At 31.9% G+C, this 25,454-nt stretch overlaps 1 protein-coding gene across 3 annotated transcripts in view; it reads left to right on the top strand.

The window, feature by feature from the left end:
* LOC148604543 (cholecystokinin receptor-like) overlaps nt 1–25,454 on the top strand; it is a 48,126-nt gene that overhangs the window by 7,954 nt on the left and 14,718 nt on the right. Inside the window, exon 1 of one of the 3 annotated variants that reach the window (XM_088549851.1) lies at nt 11,475–12,101. The exons of the other annotated variants lie outside the window; for them this stretch is intronic. Within the exon in view, the coding sequence (XP_088405977.1) occupies nt 11,780–12,101 (322 nt within the window). The 5' untranslated portion in view covers nt 11,475–11,779. Of the gene's footprint in view, nt 1–11,474; nt 12,102–25,454 lie in introns of those variants that run through there. 3 annotated transcript variants of the gene reach the window in all.

The following is a 25,454-nucleotide window of genomic DNA, read 5'->3' as shown; positions in this document are numbered from 1 at the left end:
ACTGATGAAGTATTTGAACAGACCTGCATAAACTAATTTGATGCTAAACAATTTTTTACATTACGAACTATTGTAGGTATGATATTTATTCGACCAATTGTTGACGGAAATATATAATTCGATCTGTTTCTAGTCTGATATCATAAATCCAGAAAAAGAGCAATGGTCAGATCCTATTATAACATCGGAAGAGCTTCCTCTATGTTGAACGTAGACGTGGTCCCCAATTTGGAGCCTTAACACTGCATTCATAGTGTGTGTGTTGGCGTTCTCCGATCCGGACGAATAACCATTCACCAAAATTTCTTTGTTTTTCATCAATTTCACAACTGCACTATTACTGCCACTATTGTATAATATACTTGTAAATGTGTATGTTCCTGCCCTTGGGACCACGAACATACCCGTAAATGCATCATAACCGTTGCCAATATTAGTTTTAACTCTGTCAAATATCAAAGTGGCTCCATCTCCAAAATTAAAAGTACTCGACACTGTGGCATAAAAGGCGGGGATCTGTCCTGTTAAAAATAGATTTGCAACGGTTAGTAAGACGTTACTTCGAAAATATAAGAAATATTATTTGTTCCCCCATCATAACGAAGCTGTGTAATACACGATGAACCGTTAACGATGTTCGCTGTTCTGTTTAAGAATAAGAAGGATTTCAAAAACTTGTGATTTTTTTTGTGAAGATCTTTCAAACTAGAACAATATAAGTAGAAAATGTATATAAGAAATTGATATTTTAGCAGAAAAAGAATTTTGCTTGATTTTCAATATGTCTTAGGAGCTTTAATCTATTAAAAAACCCGAAAAAATAACATGTAAAAGATTTATAATATTACTTCTCACTTAACATTTTATGTTTTGTTTAATAACATTGAGGGTCACCGGGTAAACAGTATTTATGAAATGTATAAAACCAGAGGAATCCGAAAACTGACAAAAATGACAGAAAATACTTACGATGATTTAATTTCTTCTATGAGTTTTAAATGAAATACAATGTATACTTTCTTAATGTTCACATGTTTATTTACTGGTGCATTTTACTTTTAACTTTTTCAAAACATTAGATCAAGTGTAATCAAGGGAACCAAAATCCTAGCGGAAATCAAGAGAACGTAATCCAGGGACAAATTCCTGGTAAGGTAAGCGTCCCCTGCTGTTCTCGAAACACCTGCAGAACTAATCATAAAAGGCCATGTCCAGGGTAAACGAAAGAGGAAAGGAAAACTATGACACGTTGAACAAATCAGTTTTCACAAAAGTCAAACAAATCATATAATTATGATAATGATTAAGTGATCAACACTACCATTATATAAAAAATGGCCTTATGTTTTGTAAGTAAAGCTTCAATCCCGAGGTGAAATTCTTCGATAAAGTTTATCACAAGTGGTTTTCGCTAATGAAATCTTATCTGATATGCCCGCACGTCAATTGTGTGCTAACTCTAATTCTGTACCGATAAGTTGTCAAAATAAAGATTAATAAATCATTGAAATAATATAAATTAGATATATTGTGTTCATCAGGTGAAATTAATGCCATTATTTATCGGAAATAAATCCAGATTGTTTTCAAACATCGTTGGATAAAATAGAATGTTTGAAATAATCTGTTACCCAAAGATCTGTAAATATCTCAATATCCTTGAATCAAACTTTTTATATATTCTTTTATAAATGTGTTATAGAAAACTATGTCTTCTGTTAATTAAAAATATAAGGATGTTTAAAAATCTTCAAGATTCGTGCTTACCAGATTGTGGAGAGTAGAATGAATGAACAAAAGCACAGACGGAAAGACATAAAGACATTGACATTCCTTGGAAACTTCAAACTTTTTGGCTAATTTGTGATTTTAATGAAATGACTCTTCGAATGCTAAGTCAATATTGGTATTTTCAGTCCGGTGTAACATCTTATCCTATTGTGGACACATACTTTTCTTCAATACTACCATTGCCTTTTGGTGAACAATATAACTGAAATAGTGATTACATAGCTTACCCTCTGTGTGGTTACATGTGTTTTGCAGTTGCTGTACGGTTGTTTCTAACTTATTCAGACGATCTATGATAAAAGTAGGATCATTCTCAAGAAGTCGCTTATTTTGCAGATCACACAACACACTAATGAACAATGAAAAGTATAACAGTAGTTCGATTCGACACATCATCAAACAATGATAAACTAAGACGACCTATCCTGTTGAGATAAAAATTCAGGACTGACTTCAAGTACAGATCGCGCAAGAGGTCTGTATGGTTAAGGTACAAAATAAGATAAATAGGTTAATTGTCAGAATAAAAATAGGCCAAACTATTATTTCTTGCAATGGAAATAAAAATAATACATCGCTAAGTGTGATCTGAAACAAGTTCATTTGCTTTATAATACTTGATAAGAAAATAAAAAAAAATAGACACATTCATAGTATTAGTAAGTGTTAACAAGTGTAAAAAGAAGTTGAATACCCAGCTCAGAAAGAAGATCAGTAATCTTTATCATCGATAAAATTTACTCTGTTCGTTACTAACACTTTTTTCTAATAGGAAATAAATTAAATTAAGTAAGAGGTATAACGAATTTTATAGCACGAGGGTTTCTTACTTTTAGAAAAAAATACTTTGTAGATATATTATTTATACGAGCGTTTAGTATTATGTTTCCCATTGTTAAGGCAGCTGCAATAAGCTGATATATTTAGTTCTAATTTGACAGAATTAAGTCAGTTATACGACCAACAAGATGAAAACAAGCTTGTTATGTCTGGCACGTATGACGTTTTGAGAACTTTTTTTGAAGGAATGTTCGTTACAAATAAGACAAATATCTTTATCTAGATACAAACACGGACTACAAAAACAAAAAAAATTAACCACAAATTTAACTTCCTCTTTTTCAATGAAACTTATATGTTCTTAACAATTAGTTGCAGTTTTTTATACAAAAGCAGGCAATAGGTCATTCATGTCTCACAAAAAAAAAAAACATACACATGCATTTCTAATTCAGAATAATCTCAGTATTCAGACACCAACTTTAAAGGGTTTGGTTTATCATTTTACATTTTACAATAACAACGAGGCTCTGGTCCTTGTATTGAACACGTGTAATATTTTTCTGTGGAGGGGGGCGGGGGGTGGGGGGGAGGGTTGCAAGGTTTTCTTCCTGTTTTGTATTTCTGGTTACTAGCACTTCTTGTATACATTAAAATTTGTTATCTTCATATGCATATGATTTTATAATGCTGATAAAAAGTTATAGAGAGTGTAGAACATACAGAGTAGTCCGAGTTGCTCATTAGTTTTGTTACCTTGACTGTATTATTTTAGTTACTTTATGTTCTCTGTTGTGTTTGTCTGTTTTCCATGTCTGGTATTTGTTCTGAATTACATTCTTTTGATTTCAGCTAGAATCTTGGTTCCCTTGATAACTCTTAATAACAATGCTCTTTCCATTTTCTTAATGGACATTGATATTAGTAAACACAGTAAAATCATTTCATAGAATCCCAGTGGTATTTTTGACGACTAAATTATATGTTGCTTGCTATATCGACAGGAGACGGATGTCTGTTATTATTTATTGTTAACTGTTAATTGCTCATATTTACTCGTTTTTTTGGCAGTAAAATCAAAAGAGTTCGTAAGTATGTTTTTTTTCAAAAAAAATATGAATATATGTCAAACGTAAGTGATTCAGAACAAACACTTAAAAAAGGAAAAGAAGAAATGCGTTTACATACTTTTTGTCGTAAATAGTTGTACAATTGGATGAAGAGCTCTTTTAGCATTTTTAATTAAAAAAAAACAACATGTTGATTGTGATTTTGTGAGCAATTACTCAATACCTTCTGTACAGTTTAATATTGTACTAATACTCATCTCAGTAAAACATTAAGTATGTTTCTTTTTTTTGAAAGTTTGTGCTTCATTGCAAATTGTAGTAGATTGTGTGGTGTATCAATATCTTGTACTTTCTTTTCCGAGATATTTAACATTGAGTGTTTTATTGTTTTCAAATTATCGAAATGATGATATATGTCACTTTATACACACATTTGTACGTTCATTTAACTTTTGGTTATTCCTGTATATTATTTTTCTGTCCATGTGATGCACTTTTATCCCACTAGTTAGATTGTGTGGTTCCAAACTATTTCTTAAAATGACTACAATAATATGGATTATGTTTACGTTGTTGCATGCCTTAACGCATTAAACGAAATTATGGCATAAAGACAGAATGCGTACAAACAATATTGGGGCGACACTTGACTTTTCAATTAGTTCTTTATAGATTCTTACTGTAATTGAGTCCGATAAAAACCATTACTTGGCGTTACATTGAAAGGGTGTTATTTGAATCATGACTCGTTTTGCGAATATAATCCATGGGTGTATGATAATAAACAAAATTAAGACTTTAAAGATCAAATCAAATAGGTTAAATATTTTTATCTCTCTTATCTACTCTACATTTGATGGGATACGAGACAGAAAAGTCAATTCTTTCGAAAACTCCTCACGCAGTGATCATATTTCTTAGAATTTATTATGATTATTTCAGATTGAAGATAAAAAAGTGATTGAGATACACTACACCCTCCCATAGTCTTTCCTAGTCCTGTAATCAGTACAAATCACACTTTGTATGCTATTTTAATGAAAATATTAGCATATAGGGTATGTCCTACATCGGAAATTCCAGGAAGAAAAATGAAACTAGAACGAGACTTACAAATCTTATTGAAACACCTCAGAAGTCGGTCGGTAAGATTTATTATTGAATTAAAGAAAAACGAAATGAAGATACATCGAAATACTATTCAAAGGAAACATAAAGTATTCGAATGCTATGTTATGATTTTAAATTCTTGAATATTTTAATGATATAGAATAGTACAACTGGTGTAATTGTATCAACCGTTTTCAAACATGGAATGAATTGCAACGTGCTTGATTGGTTAAATAGTAACAAAACAATTCTAAGATAACACAAAAATTAGAAGACTGAAGTCTTCAAAGTCATTAATTGTCAAATATTCTCTGCCACTGATTTTGGCTTACTTTCAATATCCAAAATGGCACGAATGCAATATGCCCTAAAATCGGATGACTTCCGATAAAATCTTGGTTCCCTTGAAATGATTGCTTACTCATTCGTAACCGTGATGACCCGAACGTTTTCAATCAAGGAAACTGGCACTGACTATATTTAGATATCCAGTCCTGATTATGTACATATGACCTATATCGTCAATTGTAATCAGCCCCTGTGTTTGAATTGGAAACTTGGTAATATTACATCACATCAATGCTATCTAACCTATCATTTCATCATTTAATGTAAACTTCCCGTTCTCATACAAGAAAAAAAACCCCAAAACAAAACAAAACACACATAGACATGTGTATGATATTTGTTAAAAGATGTACATTTTAGCGATCTTTGGGTTGCTTATGATATTGACCAGGGTACCAGATAAAGAACCAGATTAAACAACTGGCAATGGATATTCATAGATATTGGGACCCTGCTAATGTATATGACCTTTATAGTCTTGTAACGAGCCACTCGGCCTGAATCGGAAATCGCGTAATGTTCAATGCTAACCGATCATTTCATGTAAACTTTTCGTTCTCATACAAGCAGGAAACACAAAAAAAGATGAAAAAAATAAAGTACAGTGTTTTTAAGACTTCAAAATAAACATATACCACAGAGCATTTGTATTTGTTAAATGATAGAGAAACATACGGCATATATTTACTTCCACTATTCTTTCGGAAATACATTTAACAATTCAGGTTCACTACGGTTGTTTCCAACTTTCTTGACTTGATAGGCCATTTAATTTGCTATACGGACTATTCTTTTTTACTTGCCTTTAGACTTTGTCTGGAGTTTTTCAGATCGGGATAGTGCTATTCCAAATTAAGAATAAAATAATCGGGTCAGTTTATTTTATTCTCCGAGTTCTTTGAACAATAATTGTGATAAAAAATGTTAGTATTGCGTGTACGATAATTCTTTCAGGTTTCACTTTTTATGAGCATCTCGGCGGATGTTTCTAGAAAAGCAGAGGACATTTGTCCTGCCAGGGCACCAGGTCCATGCTCCCAGTTTTTAGTGGAGTCAGAGTTGCTCATTTGCTTTTGTTGCTTTGTTGGTATGATTTTGGTTGCTTTGTGTTCTTGGTTGTGTCTGTCTGTTTTCAATGTCTGGTCTTTGTCCCTGGATTGCATTCTTTTGATTACCGCTACAACATTGATTCCTTTGATTACTCTTTCAGTGGTTTTCTTTGAAATCAAATGTTAAATAGATATGATAAAGGTACCAAAATTACTCCGTTCATTTAAAATGTCATTTTCATTTTTTATGATCCAGGTTGAGGATGTAAAAACAAATTAGCAAAAAAAAAAAAAAAAAAAAAAAAAAAAAAAAACAAACAAAAATAAAAAAAAAAACCAAAAAAAACATGTGTTATTATGTAGGTAGAGGATAAAATCAACGATACATGTCACAACAAATCAATAAAACACAACGTCGCTACATTGCATCATCGGATCACATTGACACAGGGAAGAAAATATCAGTATAGAAGGGTATGAAAATTTTCCAACGATATTAGAACTGTCAAATTTGGGAAGGAAAGTTTTGGTCGTTCCCTCCGCGGGACTCGAACTCGTACCGCTGTGACGTCTGTAACACCACCGCCTGCACGAAGTCCAGTGGTTGGACCACTCAACCAGCTAGTGTTTATAAAAATAGCTTTCGCTGGCTTGATAATTCCTCCTCGTTGAATTAATCTAGGGCTGTAACTTAGTACACGATGTATGGTAGTACAGGACAGTTCAACTAGGTGTTATTATGTAGGATAGTGCAGTGTAGCGAATAGAGCTGTCACATTCTAGGACGTTGTATAGTATTGATTTGTTGTGACATTTATTGTTAATCGTCTATCCCACATAATAACACCTAGATGAACTGTATATATACTATATTATAAACATCTAGTGTACACTCATTAATATTTTACTGAAAATATTGCATTTGTCAAACTCTTTTTACACCCAGCAATGGTGTAACTGACTGTAAAGTTATAATAATCTTTTATCATTTAATCTTCAATTACTGTCATACCACGCATCTTTTCCCCATAGTATTTATTTGTCATATCATAAATACATTTTTTCTTATTTTCCAGAATTCCGTAATAGGTGCAATTAAATATAATATCTATTTTTCACAATTTCAAAATTATTTTTAATGCTAATAACACACGCAAGATTTCAATTACATTTTAATTGATTTCTAAGATTAATATAGTAAAACATATACGTGCTCTTGAATATGTATTTTGTGTGTCTTCTTAGTGAACTATAAGGAACACTTTTAAAGTAACCACAGCTTATTATGCGATATGTATTACATTTATTGTAGTGTTGGTCTTTAGTTTTCGTACAAATAAATCAATGATCTCATTTTCTTTGTTTGAGTTGCTAATGCTTTGAATACATTTTTATAATATTTATAATTTTATCGCCCTTTATCTTTATGATAACACTTTAATTATTGCAAGAAGTTCTATTAACTTCGTTTGTTTTTGCAATTTTAATTAAAAAGCCATTTACATTTTGGCCCTTTCTTCCAGTTTTTCTGTTTTACTTCAAATTGATGCACAGTGGGAATGAAAAATAAGCTATATAACTATTTCTAATTTCTATCAGGTCTCGACAGTACGCAGCGGAAACGTAAAACATTTAACCTAACTGCGCATTTAATACCAATCAGAAATCAGCAATGAAATGTTGAACAGCGAAATTATATCTTTTTCTTTGATGACTTTTCATTCAGAATCGTCATTTTTCCTTTCATCTGTGACAACATCCCTTCAGCACCTGCGTATGGAATAGTCATATCACAACATGTACGTTATGCCATAGCTTACCGAAACTACGCAGACTTTTTGTATCGCGCTAAAATTCTAACAAATAGGCTTCTGGAACAGGCTTATGTTGCTACAAGATAGAAGTCATCAATACAGAAGTTTCATGGTCGTCATCATGAACTCGTGGATCATTAAGGTGTATCCATCTGCGCCATGAAAACTGACTTATTCAACGGGTCATAGTTTTCCTTTCCTCGATTGTCTACCACGGACGACTTTTTATGAGCAACTCGGCGGGTGTTTCTAGAAAAGCAGAGGACGCTTACCCTACCGGTGCACCTGGTCCATGCTCCCAGTTTTTAGTGGAGTCCGAGTTGCTCATTTGCTTTTGTTACTTTGTATGTATGATTTTAGTTACTTTATGTTCTTTGTTGTGTATGTCTGTTTTCCATGTCTGGTCTTTGTCCCTGGATTACATTCTTTTGATTACAGCTATAACCTTGGTTCCCTTGATTACTCTTCCATTAAGGATAGGAATTTTTGTTGTATGTTTATGGTACGTTATATGGTGTTTTACACCAACAGATAAATGCAGTACGTGTACATCTGTGCGAAACTTTCCTGATTTGCCTCGAGCTTTCCTCGTACAAGATATTAACAGACTTTTCATTAGTAACCGGGCGTATCAAAAAGGTTTGCATTGCTCTACAGATTTTTTAATGATAAAAAAATATGAACAAAAACAAACTTTCGTTACAGATTATACTACTGCCTTAAGTGCTCTCCTATTAGAATAACGTAGACTAAATATGTATGGTCATGGGAGAAATTATCGCTTGTCTCTAGTTTGAATCAACATCGACACGCTTTGAGTAGTGTTGAAAATCAGGACCTGAACATATAATACAAATTACAGGAAACACCTTAATAAGTATTTATAATTCTAGCCATTTTCCTCATTCGTACTAAGTGTCCCATTTAACATTTTAATCACATTTGTCACTTTCAAGTATGGAAAATATTCTTATTCCAGCCGGACATGTATACAAGGTAATTCACACCACATTACTCCCCTATCCTCGAAAATAAAACAAGACAAATTTCGTTCTTTTTGTCGTTCTGATATCATGGAGGTAAAGATTTCTTTCATATCAGTCTGTTTATATGTACGTTGCTTTTTCGGATTGGAGTAATCTGTTCTTTTCCAATCCCGTTGATTCAGGAAGTTCTTATATTTATTGGTGCACGGAAAACCATAAAAGGTTGTAATCTTGCTTCTTCATGATAGATCCATCTCTAAAGAGTTTTATACATTTACAAACCCTAACTTCTGCATGAATTTCTGTGATCTAAATCACAATAGTTTTTCTTTCGTAATAAAAGCTTGGTTTGACTAAGAAATTTTGTCTAATGTTCCTTCAATGTAGTTTTGGATATTGTTTGAAGGTTCCATGAACAGGGCTTGATATCTAATATAACCACCGGTGATAGTTGTGCATAACATACATAGTGCTGTATTTACTTCGTCATTTAATCTTCCGTCACACCTCTATATCTGACTGTTCTTTTGAAATTTTATACGTTCATTTTATAAGCTTTATTTTTCAAACATTACAAATTTTCTTCCCAACTTTATTTAACAAATTTTAACATTCTACCCAATACCACATCGATATTAAAATGCAAAATACATAATAATCATCATGAATCATATCTCATTGCTCTACATCACAGTCAAGCAAATTAAATTGAAACGGTGCGCTATTTCACTATTTGATCACTTATTTCATACAAACAATCCTAAGCATTTTCAACACTGTCAATCTAAAGCAAGTCATATAAGCTCTTTATTACTTATGAAGATAAAATGACCACACTTAAATGTTGGCAGGATACACAAAACAACATTACATTATAAGTGCACGTGCCAGCATGATTTCTGCGACTACAAGTAATGCTATTATAAAATATTTTTTATCCAAAGTTTGCGAAATCCTTTTCTGTAAAATGCATAGTATAAAGAGTAAGAACTTCAGTATCTGTTTCAAAATAACGAATTTCTCTTTCATGAAGTATTCCAGTGCCGTATAGTCCCTTTGTATAGTATACATGATTGATCGAAACCATTTGATCTTATGCGTTTCCTGCATGCTTTAAGTTCACATGAACTGTTGTGATCACGCCGAAGTACTTTCAACGTACTGCACGTTTTGCGCCTGTCCCAAGTCGGGAATTTCTGGCCTCTGTGCATTTCTTTCGTTTTCATGTTCAGTTTAATTTTATGTTGCTTGAGTATATTGGGGCAACTGTTTCGTGTTGTTTGTGGAGCAGCTTCAGTCTGCTCTGTGGTCTGAGGCTTTTATCATCGTCCATTGACGACCCAGGAGTGGCCCTTTCAATCCTGGTGGGGTTGTTGTTTCTTTGACATTTTCGAAAATAATGAATTGAATGAAAATTCAACGAGTAAACTAGGTACTTGAAGTTGGAAAAAAATATAATAGAAAAAAAGTGAAACAATAAAATAGAATGAAAACGGCACTTGTTTGAGTAATCACATCGTTATTAAATGGCTAAGATACGTTAAACAGGCCAAAATGAACTAAAGTACACTTAGCTGACTAATACATTTTCCTTCCCCCAAATGATGTTTGTGCTTTAAGTGCTGTTTTTGTTATTCAGCTACGATTGCGTTTTGGTTCACATCTTTTTTACATCATAACATTAGGCGTCAAAATACATAACTACCATTTCAATGTCATATCTATACATGGTCATTACTTTTCTTCTATCAATGTCTTTAATGCTGTCTATTTTGTCAAGATTAGTATTACCAATAAAAAAAAGGGTTTTAATCTTATCGTGAAAAATGATGATATAATTTGCTTACAAATCCATTAGCTTATATAAGTATAAAATATTCATTTCATTATATCATGCATATCATGTCAAAAGTTATATATATGCTTTACAAAATTGGAAACGTTCTTCGAAAGTCATATTGTTGATTTTTAAATTAAAGTTGTTTTTTGTCATACTTTCTTATAAATATACAGTACATTGTATTTATATAAAAAAAAAAGTACATGCTATACCCTATTGAAAAGTTGAACAGGAAATGGGGCATTTCATTGATATTATTTGTGCTATATATACCAGACAATGAATTGGCACTTGTCTTAATCGTCTTAATCAATATGCAATGAAATGTCTCCATTGATATAACTTTATATTCAGCCCATGCTTATACAAGTATTCTGTACATAGCACAATTGTTTTAACCTGTTTGCACATAGCATATGTAGATGGGTTTATATAACAACTAGGAAAAGATATCTATCTTAATCACACGGGTGTTGTTTTCTGTCAAATTTACTGAATGTAGAGTGGATATCAATCTTGACGCTTCACCTGTTTTTTTACGATTAATTTTAAGGCGAATTATTGTAAAAACAAATATTATCTGTTATAAAAACTGCAATAAAAGTAAATAATTAAAATGATGAATATTCAATGAATACTCTATTGATGTGTGAACGTCATAAAGTTTTTATTTAAACTAGTTCGGTATCGAGTCATTATTGGAAGAAGCGTTTGAATATATCGGGGATTGCGTCTTAGCTAGAAATCTGGGGTGATCCGTCACTCAGAGTTCAATTAGAGATAACGCTTTTATAGCCTTCTCGTGATTAACTATACAATTACATTGTAGGGAAAACAAACATTTCTGAGAATTAGGATACAATTTAGCATTTATGTTAAATTTGCAAAACATTAGCATCTTCCTCAACATTCGCGATTGCGCTTCATGACGAGAAGCGGACAATGGTTTGTCACCATTGAGTAATAAATAATAAGGATCATCAGATCTGAAATGATGGATACGAATCCGAATGTTTCAAATGACAACTATTCCAATGGAACAAATCATTTCGAGGGTTTTGATACTGATGGCAAGATTCGAATTCCACTATACTCCATCATATTCCTGCTTTCAACTTTGGGTAATGCGTTGGTGATTATTACTTTAATTCAGAACAGGAAAATGAGGACCATAACTAATTTATTTCTGTTAAATTTATCTATAAGTGATTTGCTCCTCGCCGTGTTTTGTATGCCTTTCACTTTAATCCCGTTGTTGTTGAGGAACTTTATATTTGGAGAAGTTATGTGCATCGCAATCCGTTATCTCCAAGGTAAGTGTTTAACTCTATGGACATTGCGACTACTAAACTAAACATCGTAGCAAGCCAGATAGTAGACTGTTTTTCACAATTCACTACAAAATAGTTAAATTATCTTTCGGAAATGAACGTTATGCCATCTGCCATCGGTTTCTAAGAACAGAAAGAATTATTCTTGATAACGTTATGGCAAATCGCATACAGCACAAATGATGTGTTAGTCAATAAAAAAAAGATGTCTAACCTTTATATATTTTATTTGCAATTTGTATACTAAAACAATCTCGATAAAACGATAACAAACATTTAACATTTACATTATTTGTCATTTGAAATTACACAACGACGACATATAGATAAATATTTCAATATGGATCATCTGGTATTAGGTTGAGTCTTAGGTTGAACTATGGTGGTCTGAATTATTGTTCTGAGTAGCAAGGTTTTACAAGATTTACTTAAAAAAAAAAAAAAAGAGAAATGACTAACCAACTCATTGAATACCAATTTCCGCACTATAGACGATTATTAACTCTTAATAGTCTTTACTTCAAGGATGACTTATTTCTGGTTCCCTTAATTTCCCTTATATTTAATTGACCAAAATGAGGTTGTAATTATGACAAATATGATATACTTTATCTATTTTTTTTAATACAGATATGAGATACGACATTTAAAATCGCTGCCCTTTAAAAAATGTGATAATTTTGACTTTTCAAAGACAACTTCACGTTTTTAGTGGCAATATAAAACACCTGGAGCCTATGGAGTATCAATACATTATTGTTTTTATATAGATAGCAGTAATTAATCAAATGTTACCTGTGCAATTAAATTCGATAATTCACTATCAGATAAATTCGGAAATTTCCCTCTAGGACTTTCTCCCGCCGAAATGTCACAACACGAATATCCATTTTCCGATTGTAAGACGAACAAGAGGCTCCCAGGAGCCTGAATCGTTCACGTGTTTGAATTTTGGCTTTCAAGGGCAATAAGTTAAACAAGAAGTTTGCTTTGATAAGACTTATCACAAGAATCATTTATAAGTCTTATCAAAGCATCATTTCAGCAAATTAAAGTTTAAATCTACCTTAGTTTTCAAGACATTGGCTGAAAACTGTAAAAGAAAACCTGTCATTTCCCAATTCCAAGGACAGTAACTCTTATGAGGAGTCGTCTGACAAACTTTTTGCCAAAAGACTTTGTATTCCAAACAATAAAAATCATTTCAGCTATTGGAAGAAATTGGTTAAACCTAGCGGTTTTGGAGATATATGCAAAAACCTACTTTCTGACCCCTATGTTCTATTTGAGTAACGGCGGCCATATTTTTGGACAGATAAAATATGTCTACATCAGTTCTATGCAGAATACCCCAAGGAAAATGCATACCATGTTTTTTTTTTAATTGGTCAAATAGTGTCAGAGGAGAAGATTTTAAAAATAAATAACATCAAAAATAGCAAAAAACTTTGCAAAAGGGCTTAATGGATTAAAATGAAAATTTGACCACAGACAGATCTCATCATGCTGAACACTTTTATTCTTGTCAGTATTTAGCTAAGCCTAATGGTTTTGGAGATATATGTGAAAAACTACTGTCTGACTTCTATGTTCTATTTTTAGTTTTTCGACGGATCAAAAATCGCCACACCAGTTCTATGCGGGATACCCCAAGGAACATTTATACCAAGTTTGGTTTCAATTGGTCAAGTAGTTTCAGAGGAGAAGAGATAACAAAAAATGTAACTACGACGACGGACACCACGTGAATGCAATAGCTCACCTAGCCGAAGGCCAGGTGAGCTAAAAAGGGGGAAATAAAGGGCCCCATTTGCCTTAAATACAAGCATAATTAATCATGAAGCGCTGAAAGAACTTTTTGGTGAATTTAGAGATTTAAATCCATCCGAAATGGGAAAACAAAAACTAAAAAAAAAAAAAAAAAAAAAAAAAAACTCTAATCATTCGTCCATTCAAAAGACAATTGAATAGCTTGAATTTGTTGAAATGTTTGTCATTTTTTTGGCAAGGAAAAACAACTACTTACTTAGTAAATGCATTCATTATTATATAATTTATTATAGGTGAAAAAATAAAGTTGTTTCTTGTGTGCAGACATAGTTTTCTGGATGTAAATTTGTCAAAAATTCACAATTCTCAGCAGTTTTTATAAAATGACGTATAAAAATGGCACCATTTTGCCTTCATTACTATGAACTAATGCCACATAACATTCTTTTATGCAATATTCATAGACTTATGTCCTACACTTTTACTATTAACTAAGAAAAAAGCATAACATCATAGATAAAGTCTATATAATAAAAAAGGGTTATCGAGAATAATAAAAATAAGAAAAAAAACCATAAATAATTACTCGATTAATTCGTGCGTGTAACAACTTCCGTACACTCGTTGAATCTAAACGTACTTTGTCGCTCGTGATAATATTAAAAATTAAGATTAAAAATGTCACTTTCTGAATAGTACTTCATCGTATGACAGAATATACAGTTGCGATTACATCTTACCTCTCTTAAATTTTGTCAGAACCAGGAAAAATGTCCTAGAACATCAGATAAGATAGCATTTTGACAAATCGTGACATGGTTTAACCGAGGCGGTCCTCGGTTGTGACACACATTGTCCTATTACTGGATAAATCCTGACAGAATCTGTCCTGGGTCCTGACAAAGGAATACAATAAGCTGTTCTAAATTGTCATTTCCCTGGACAGGTTCTGACACACTTTTCATGGCTAAACGAATGAGCAAGTCATTTAAGACAATTTAAACGACGGTAGGTGTCAATAAAGTCGTAGAAAATATTTTTATTCAAATTTTAACAGTATGTTATTTATGTGACGCCGAGTATAGTTATTTTATATTCCGAAGATTTTGGAAGATAAAAACCAGTATATGCCCGAATGATGTGGAAATAGACACATCATAACCGTCGGCGGGCTTTGACCGAAAAAAAAGTTGGCGTTATGAAAGCAATCTTGCTATTTATTGACCAGTAATTAAACTCTCTCGTTATTTTTAAAAAGATATAGAACGCTTGTTGAAGTGCGTAACAAAATAAAAAGTCAAAATTAAACCAATCGTATGAATGTAAAAAATTCAGAAGCTATTGTCTGTACGCAGTGGAAGAAATGAAAATCTCAGAAACCCGAGGGAAAGATGTAATTGTTTCCTATCGAGGCTCTGTCGTGTTGAAGAACTACAATATATTATCAAAGGGTATGTGAGACTTCTCAATATTGTATAAGAAAAGCTGGTGTTTGATTCTTGTTCTCACTGATTTTGTTTTCTGATTTTAAAATTTTTTCAGTTAAAGGACATACATTTAACAGTTGAGTCTGTCTGTTTTGCATGTCTGGTTTTTGTCCCTGGATTACATTCTTTTGATTACCGCTATAACCTTGGTTCTCTTGATTAATCTTTGATAATTATGATATCAATGTGACCAGTGATACGTCACGCCAGGTGTACGAAAAATATAGACCACTTCCAAGGAGTCTCTGAATCTACGAAAACTGCATGAAATAATCAATAATCGGTTATTCACGAAAAAATATTATTTCAAAAGAACTTTCAAATACATATTGTCCAATGTATGAACGTTCAATAACTCTTATTCAATTTTGTCATTTTGTTTTACCAGACGTGCACATGTTCTGTCTCAACTCATGTGTGAGATAAGGAATTTTTGCACAACTTAAAATATGAACTTTATTGTCTCTTTAGTGAGAAAAATAGATCAGATTTATGCTATCTGTAGATTACATATTCATTTTTACAAAAAGTACTCGTGAGAACGATGCCAATTAATATTCAGTTGCTGTTTTAATTTTGATTTACATTTAAATTTTACACTACGATTTCCCTATTCAAGAACAATAAAGTTTCGTCTTAAATTGGTTTAAGGTTATAGCGTTTAACAAACTGTGAAGACTGACATTTACAATCTTTATTTTTGAGTATAAAATGCACATAGTATATTACGCTAGCCACATTCTGTAACAATGTGATCAATCAATTATACCATAGTCACATTTTATTTTTAAAATAGGTGGTTATTGAGTATATATTTCTTTAAAAAACACCTATGGCTTAAATTAGGCAATGGTTCATTAACAACAAGTGCATGCATCACATGACACGTTCACTTTGTTTACAACAAAATCAATAAAAAACAGTAGTCTTAATTTTGACGAAATAAATTTCATGTATAGAAATATGAGTCCAGTATTGCGTTTTAGATTGTGTATATCGTAATCTGTTCTTTTAAGGCAATACATCTTGATTTTAATGCTCAAAGGAGTTCTAATATGTATTCTACTTCAAATTATATTATGTCAACATATGTTTTTCTTGATAAAGACGTTTTTATGGCTATGATCGAACAAATCCAATAATGGAAGTTACACGTATCATATCATCTTAATGCATAGTAACTTAACCAATACATCAAAAATGACGTTTGAAGTTCAAACATTAAAATTCATCAAAGTAGAAATCAGTAAATAATTAGGTTTTCTATTTAGTTAATATAATGACTAGGTACATATTGATGTATACGAATGTTCTTTTTATTGAATGCAGCGCACGAACAAGATGGAGACTTCAATCTGGTTTTTGAAAACAAAAGACGAAGTAATTTTCCCCCTTTTAATCGATAAAGCCTGTCTCCATTCATCTTCATTTATCCTTATTTCTTGATTGATGTTATACATTAGACGAGAGCGTAGAAAAAGACTTATTTAAAATTATCAAGTAACTTTACAGACTTGATGATCTTCCCTGTTCCGAGAACCCTGCTTCTTACGAAGGGATAACCTTAAAACATCAGTCATTGTTTCTTACTGCTAAAATTTTGACATATTTTTAAAAGATGTCGTTAATATGCTTTCAGTACTTTAAACCAGGTAGTGTGTGTGTGTGTTTTGTAACATTCTAATAGATAAAATATAAGATTGTTAATATCAGATGTCCTCACCACGCGATTTTACATTTGCACATAGCGCAAATATGAAAACAGCGAGCAAAATATGAGCTCATCAGCAATTACCGTGTGTATACGTGAAAATAGCATTCTTGCTACTGTGAGTCTAATTGGAATACTCTCGGTAGTCAACAGAAAGAGCCTTGGAATGAAAGTTCCACAACAAGAGAATCAAATTTACACTCATCGGGATCAATTAATTGAAAGAGATAATGATTAATTTTTAAAATTGAAAATGCATTCCTTGAATTCTTTCCTGCTAAATAAAATAATCATGGAAAAGTTTGTGAAGGGTTGCATGCACTGACAAGTGTACTTACTGTCTGTCATTGATGTTCCACTTGCTGCTCACGAACTTAACCGCGTTGGAAAAATATAGCTCCATATGTATTTTTTAAATCGAAGCATAGATTTTCTAAGATAGGGAAGGCAAAAATATTTGGAATTTTCTGTAAAGCTGTAAGTTGTGTTTTATAAAAGTTATGTGTAATGTCTTTCCTGCCATCGTTGGGAACTGTTATAATTTCGGACTTTATGCATATTCTGAATTTGACATATTTAATCTTAATATGATACAATCATAGTTGCTCTTCAGGTTGAAAGTGAGAGTTTAAAATATACCCCTCGGTGCTTGCTTCTATAGACAATGTACATGCCTTCACCATGTTACCTAAGAAAGACCGACTATTTCTATTTATTTTTTTAAACTGAATTAAAAGCAACTGCATTTAAAAACTACTTGTACCTCCGTCTGGAATATTACAAAATGTGCCAAAAGTAAACACAAGCTCTTTCGACACCGCAACATATCACGGATTTAGACCAAGTAAAACAAAGCTCTTCTCAAGTTCGTTAGTTTGGTTCTTTCAAAACTCCATAGTACATCAAGAAAAGCATATAAGAAACGTTAGAGCTATTACCCCAAACCAACGTTTGCAATAGAATAAAAAAGAAAACACATTTCTGGCTTCCAGCTAAAATTTGCTATAGCGTACTCAAGTCTTACGATTTTAGTAACTCGTATGGTTACTCCAATAATCAAAGTTGTTGAAATAACAAACATCACTTAACTATGACAAACCGATACAGGACTTAATCTTTATAATAGGCGTATAATGTACTTATAATATTTGCCTAATAAATAAGATAACAGTAAGATATTACTTTGATAATAACTCGAAGAGTCCAACAATAATGGTATTAAAACAAGTAATAGTATAGGATTGTTATTGGATTCGTTATAAGTAATACCATTGACATTATCATGTTTGGCCATCTATTCACTCGTAGTAGCATTGATATAACTGACAATTAATACATCTTTCCCAATTGGTTGTGTTGAAGTATTATAGAGACGTGATGATATCTTCGTCATTTATTGAAAGACTCGTAAAGATTCATCAGAAGACGTAAACTTATAACTCAATCCTACTATTAACTTTATTTCATTTACCAAATGATCGTTTTCTGCAAGCAAATAAATTTTTTTCTGAAAGTTTTACAAGCAAAATTGACCCCAATACTTTTTTGTGTTTGCAAAATAGCTTTGAAATTGTACCAATATTGAAGAGAAATCGAAACAAAACACGTTAGTTTTGTCAATATCTGGGTTTTCTTTGTCCTGTTACACCATACGTTTATAGAATTTAGCACAAGCTTAACATATGTACCATATTATTTAATTTCAGATATCAATGACCTTAGATTTTTCTAGTGCCTTTTTCTTTCACCTGCCTTTGTTGGCTTAGTCTTGAAGTATGCCTTAACGTTTTCCAAATTATTTTGCTTACTAAACGAATAATCAAGGGATTCTAGCGACAATCAAAAGAATGTTATCCAGGGACAGACCAAATATGGAAAACAGACCTACATAACAAAGAACATAAAATAACCATGATAAAGTGACAAAAGTAAACGAGCAACTCAGACTCAACTAAAACCTGGGAGCATGGACCGGATGTGGCGGTAGGGTAAACTTCATTTGCCTAACTCTAGAAACACCCGCCAAGTTGCTCTTCAAAAGTCAAGTCCGTGGTAGACGATAGAGGAATAGAAAACTATGACACGTTTAACTAATTGGTTCTCATTGTACAAATGGATTCACCGTAACGATCCACGAGAAGATTTATTGGTTATATAAAGATACTATTAGTTTTATCAAACTTCACATGTACCCCTGTACTCTCAAGTTGTTTGATAAATCTTTGCATACAAAGTGAGTATCAACGACACGAACAAAACAAAAAAAAAACAAAACAAAACAAAAACACAAAAACACAAAAAAAAAAAAAAAAAACAAAAAACAAAAAAAAAAAGAGATTGATTATTCTAATAATAATAATGTACAATATCATTATTCAAAGTCATCATGAACTTGTAGATCGTTACGGTGTATCCATCTGCACCATGAAACTGATCTGTTTAATCTGTCATAATTTTTGTTTACTCTTTCGTTTACCCCGGACTTGACTTTTTATATGAAACTCGGCGGTTGTTATTAGAAAAAGCAGAACAACAGAGGACAATCATCCTACCGGTGCACCTGGTCCATGCTCACATTTTTAGTGGTCCGAGTTACCCATTTACTTTTGTTACTTTGTATGTATTATTTTAGTTACTTTATGTTCTTTGTTGTGTGTGTCTGTTTTCCATGTCTGGTCTTTGTCCCTGGATTACATTCTTTTGGTTTATGCTAGAATCTTGATTCCTTTGAAAAAAATAATATATGCATAAAAATGTAATAAAACCTGTTAAATGAACCCCTACCCAATTAACCTTTCTTTTGACTGATAAATCTAGGTTTTTCTTTAGTTATTAGTGGTCATTTGTTTTCTCATTCGATATGGAAAAATGACGATTTTCAGTCAAGGAGAAATAATATATGCCTTGCGAAGAAGCGGTTATTTCATGAAATCTGCAGAATTTGAAAAATGCAAAATGGTAAACCTCTCGCAGAAAATGAATCATAGCCCGGCAGTTATAAAATCACGTTCATCTTTTATCACTGGCAAAGAATTGGAGAAGAAATAATTTAAAGCTGATACAGTTTTCTGATACAGTACGCGTGTGAAACATGGAATGACAAAATTATCATGAAATTCAACCTATAAACAGTGACATGACCTCATATCATTTTACGACGCTTATCCTTGTCCTGTCTCACAACAGGAAGTTTCCCTAGAATGTTTTAATTTATTTCACTATATCAACTTTGTGTCTTCATATTACATACCTTTGCATCAATATTGTCCTTGTATAGCGATGGGTATAAAATTAAGTTTGCATTATTTCTTTTTTTTTTTGTAAAATCATTTGAAATGTGTTAAAGATGATTTATTCTTTCATCGAACTTAGTTAATCTTTAATGAATTATTTCAAGTTATGCATTATGAATATATATGATATTGCAGCCTGTGATGGCTTTGAACTCATAGATTACTGAAGTATTTCAATTCAGAAAATAGAAATAAAGTTCTCTTTGTTGGTCCTATGAGAGTATAATACTTCATAATAATATAAAGTAGAAAATAAATCACAGAAATGCAGCAAAATTTATCTTTTGTTACATTGGCTTTCTATGGATAAAAACGATTTTTTGTTTACGTTTTGACATAGATACTTAAAACAGTAATCATGGGTTATCCGTGATAAGAACAACATAAAGAGAATAAAAATGCATCAATGATCCACTGCCATTAGAATTTTAGTATAAACTAAATAAAAGTCCACATATTTTATTGGTTTTAATATTCAAAATGTTTGAATTATTGTTTGTTGTACGCTTTTTATATGTTAAGAAGTATAAGTGAATAGTGTCGTTTTCTAAATCACGCATTATATAAATATACATGATAATCCCAGTCATTGTGAGTGTATGAGTGTCTTAAAAATTACAATGAAAAATATTAGAAAATCTGTCTACATTTATAACTTTTTTCTAAATATTTGGACGAAATTAATACAAATCACGCAATTTACCTTTAAATAACATGCTTTTGTATGTCGTAACGAACATTTCACAAATATTTTTCTACTGATAATAAAACACATACTCTTTGAGTTATATATTCCTACAAACAAAATGTAATTTCTACAAAGGAAAACCATTTATTCATTTAAATTCTTACCTTAAATATAACTAACCATACATACAGACATGATCTTTGTTAGTTTCTTGGAACTAACTTAGCGATCATTATGAAATATACCAATAAATATTTGATTGTTCATCTAAATTGATATGCACTTTATTATGATGGAGAATATTAAAGTGCTACTGATATCGCATTCCATTCAGTTTTAATCACTTGATGAATAGTAGAAACAATTATTACTCGATTTACCCGAGTACATGTAATCTTAGAACACATATAACAATCGGAATATGCTCATTTTCGTGTTTTCTCGTTGTTGTTAATACCCAAAAGAATAACAAGAATTGAAGTATAACATCATATTTTAAGTTATATTACAAGCAAATCAAAAGGGCTTTCAAATGTATGGAACAGACTTTGTGTACCAGGCTAGGAACCATTAATTCAACTTCCCGAAAGCTTCAATGATAATTTCACAATATTCAATGGCTCTTAAGGACTATACCTTAACTTTTATCTACAGAAAACTATATATCAACATGATTCTTCAGTTGACTTCTTACAATTAAACATAGTACACGGCTAAAATATATTGGAGGATATTGGTTGTGTTTATTGCATATGGTAGTACTGTCGTTCTGATCATAAACTAACAATACGATAAAAATTCTTTGAATTTGACAAGGTTTAAATTATGGCCATATTTCTTAACCTTATTAATGCAGTCATAACTTGAGGACGTTTAGTGGGGACATTTGCATATATACATAATACCTTTGGGTTTTACTTTTGTTCCTCTTATCAAATTCATTAAAAGAGTTGTATAGGATCCTTTGATAGCTCTAACAAACATTTTTTTCATTAGAATAATTAGATTTTTGTTTTTAATTGTTGGTATTGAATTAAAATTTTGTAATATCTTCGCACAAAAAAGAAGAAAAAAAAAATGAAAAATTTACACAAAGAAGCATTGAATGATTAACAATCATTTTACTTCTTTTGTTGTTGACCTAATGCGTTATCCATAGATAACATTTTAGGCTTTAATATTTCCATTGTAATTATAATGTAATCATAAAGTAATCAGAATAACAGGATATTTTGAAAAGTAGTTGATTAAATTAAATTACATGTAATTAGATTTTTGGCTGATTAATATGATTACAATGATTACTTGAAGAAATGTACAGCTGATTAACGAGTACAATTATAATTAACCCATCTCTGCAACAAAAGAACATACCTAGTGGTCTAGGGCGCTGAACTTTGTGCAGGCGGTGTTGCCATAGATGTCACAGTGGTACAAGTTCAAGTCACGCGGAGGGAACGACTAAAATTTGCATCACAAATTTGACATTTCTAACATCGTTCGGAATTTTTCAGACCCTTTTATAAGTTTACGTGATATCAGACCATGGCGATGCTTAACGAATAATGGATAATCAAGTTGCTGATATGGTTGCATAATTTTGAAACATGATTGAATTCTGAAAATCCTAAAGTAACATTGTAACGTGTCTTTTCGTATTTTTTGTGCTTGATTTATGGTATGCTATATCGAGTTCAACATCTAATCCAGGTGTTTTCAAATATATACTTGGAATTGTCCCATGTTTAATGGTGATTTTTTATTTTCTTAATTCAATTGTCAATTATCCACCAAATCTGCATTATATACATGATTTGCATCATGATGTGGGACTTGCTATTGACTGCACCTTTTTTACTTGTGCTAGGGAGGTACATTATTATTGATTGAATATTATATACACTCAAATGCGATATTACAGGTGTTGCTGGTGGATCAAGGCATGATCCTGGAGCACTGGATTTCACAGTTTTTTTGTTTTTGTTTTGTTTGTTTGTTTGTTTGTTTGTTTGTTTGTTTGTTTTTTTTTTTTTTTTTTTGGGGGGGGGGGGGTTCATTTTGCTAGCAGTTCATTTTATGTTTTTGTTCGTCTTGTTTTTCCTTATCTTCAATTTTTATATATATAGTCTACTTTTATTCGGATCGCTACATTGTAGATGGTCTATGTTTTTGTTTTTTTTTATGTTCAAGCCATATTTTTGACGCATATGTTACATCCCAGTGCTGACCTTTCGGTATTTCTGTCGATTTATTATTTTATCAATTGGTTACGACATAATCGGACGATTTTTGCAATGCCAGGTGCCGAATATCAAGTGTTTAGATATTCCAAAGAAATTATCGAAATGTTGGTTTAATTAAATTTGAATATCACAATAACTTACTTTTGGTCGTTCGTAATGGTCTTGTAACTGAATGACTTGAGTTGATATCTTGATATTTAAGATATCCTTATGGTATAAAATTGGTTGACTGTTGTGCATATGCACTTAGTTCGATACATAATGGTGTCAAACTAATTTGTCTACTTTGTGTCCTTCCTTGTCTGTCATTAGTCCACGAATAATGATTTTAAGATTTACCGTTATTGATGTGTGTTTTGGTTCAGACATTAAGGTAATGTACTGACAAAGTCGCATTCAAGATAGGAATTTTTTGGATCAAATCTTATAATTAAAAACCTTTGGTTATAATCATGGAAGTAGTTATCCTAGATTTCTAAACGAATTTATTCGTAAAACCATTATCCGGAAGACTGTGCGTTAAAAAAGTATGATTTATGCTATTTAGTATTCTCGACAGATTGAAATTATGCAACACGCTGCAATCTAAAATGTTTCAGTATGCAAGACAGTTAACCTCGGAATGGGTTGTTTTGGTGGTTTATTGTGTTGCATCACCGGATAATATTACGTGTGCATTAATAGTCTCTTACATTGTTGTGCCACGGGAGCATTATATCTTCAACTGTAGTTTTTAAACTTCATAAGCGATTGACGCCAAGAAACTGCCAAGCTTGTGTTCAATTTTAACACCTATATATGTTTATTTGTGACACTTGTTATTAGTTTGTCCCAAGAGAGATTCGTTTATTCTCAAATAAAATATGTGCTTTGATCAATAAAAACATTAACCAAGATATCAAAGTTACTCTTATTAGAATTTGTGGCAATTGGTTGGTTTTTTTAAGTGTACTTAAAATAGTTTCAACCGATTTATAAAGGAAATACAACAATAATAAAAATGATGAAAGATGATATTTAAATTCTAGTAGAATATATTTGTTTTTTTGTGATTTATATATATTAATTCGAGATTGAAATAATCAGTACAGAGGTTTTATTGTCGCCATCGTGGACGTCTTGATCGGTAGGATATATACATCTGCACCATGGGAACCGATTTGTTCACAGCCCACTCATTTGTCTACCCCGGACTTGACTTTTTGGGATATTATAGAAAAGCAAAGGGCAATTATTCTACCGATACACCTGATCCATGCTCCCAGTTTTTAGTTTTTGAGTAGAGCCAGATTTTATCATTTTCTATTGTTTCTTTGTACGTGTTATTTTGGCTCTTTGTTTTGCGTGTCTGATACCCACGTCTTGTCTTATCCTTAGTTTGCATTCTTTTGATTTTAATCTAAAATCTTAGTTCCCTTGATTACGCTTTTAAAGAGGATATTATATCATATCCCTGTCATTTTATTCCTTTTTTGTATTGTATACCTTTGTCACTTCGAGACGTCTAACATGGTCTTTGCCTGCTGCTTTATCCTATTCATTTTGTTTAGAATTAAAATATAGTTAACTATACCCTTTTCATAACGTTTATTATATCGATGTAGAAGGAAGCTTGTCTTACCCAACCTCTTTGTGAATTAAGTTGCACTCCAGACTGATATCAGAAACTATGGTAAGATGATTCATTGTGTAGAAGAACCCATTGATCAAACGATGCGGTTTTGGTCTGCATATGCTTTATTGTTATGTGACAATAATCCTTTTTGTATTTAGAAGCATATTTTGAGAAAACTACAATTTAAGATCCCACTAAAATCTAGCAGATAAAGAAAGATAACTCTTACAAAGTGCTAATTTCAAGTATATCTTATATAAATTTTATCTCAAAGGTGCAAGAGCCAGATGCAAACTAAAGCTGGTTATGTGTTCTACAATGGTTTCTGAACAAGAAATAAAACTGAATTCGATGGGTTTTTGACATGCAAGAATCTTCTCCTGCTTGATTTTTATAGACTGCTACTTAAATATTTGTTCGGTAGAGACAGGTGTTTTGATAACTTCTAAATTGCATTTTAGCTAACACGAGGGGCTTAAAAGTGTCTGGTGTAGACAGGTTTGAGGGTCTTAGTGGTTGGTTTAGGAC

Source organism: Perna viridis, chromosome 10, assembly GCF_037379345.1.
Source record: "Perna viridis isolate PV_CMFRI_1.1 ecotype Kerala chromosome 10, ASM3737934v1, whole genome shotgun sequence".
Taxonomy (NCBI): domain Eukaryota; kingdom Metazoa; phylum Mollusca; class Bivalvia; order Mytilida; family Mytilidae; genus Perna; species Perna viridis.
Note: the sequence above shows the minus strand (reverse complement) of the source record. Positions and strands in the feature narration are given on the sequence as shown.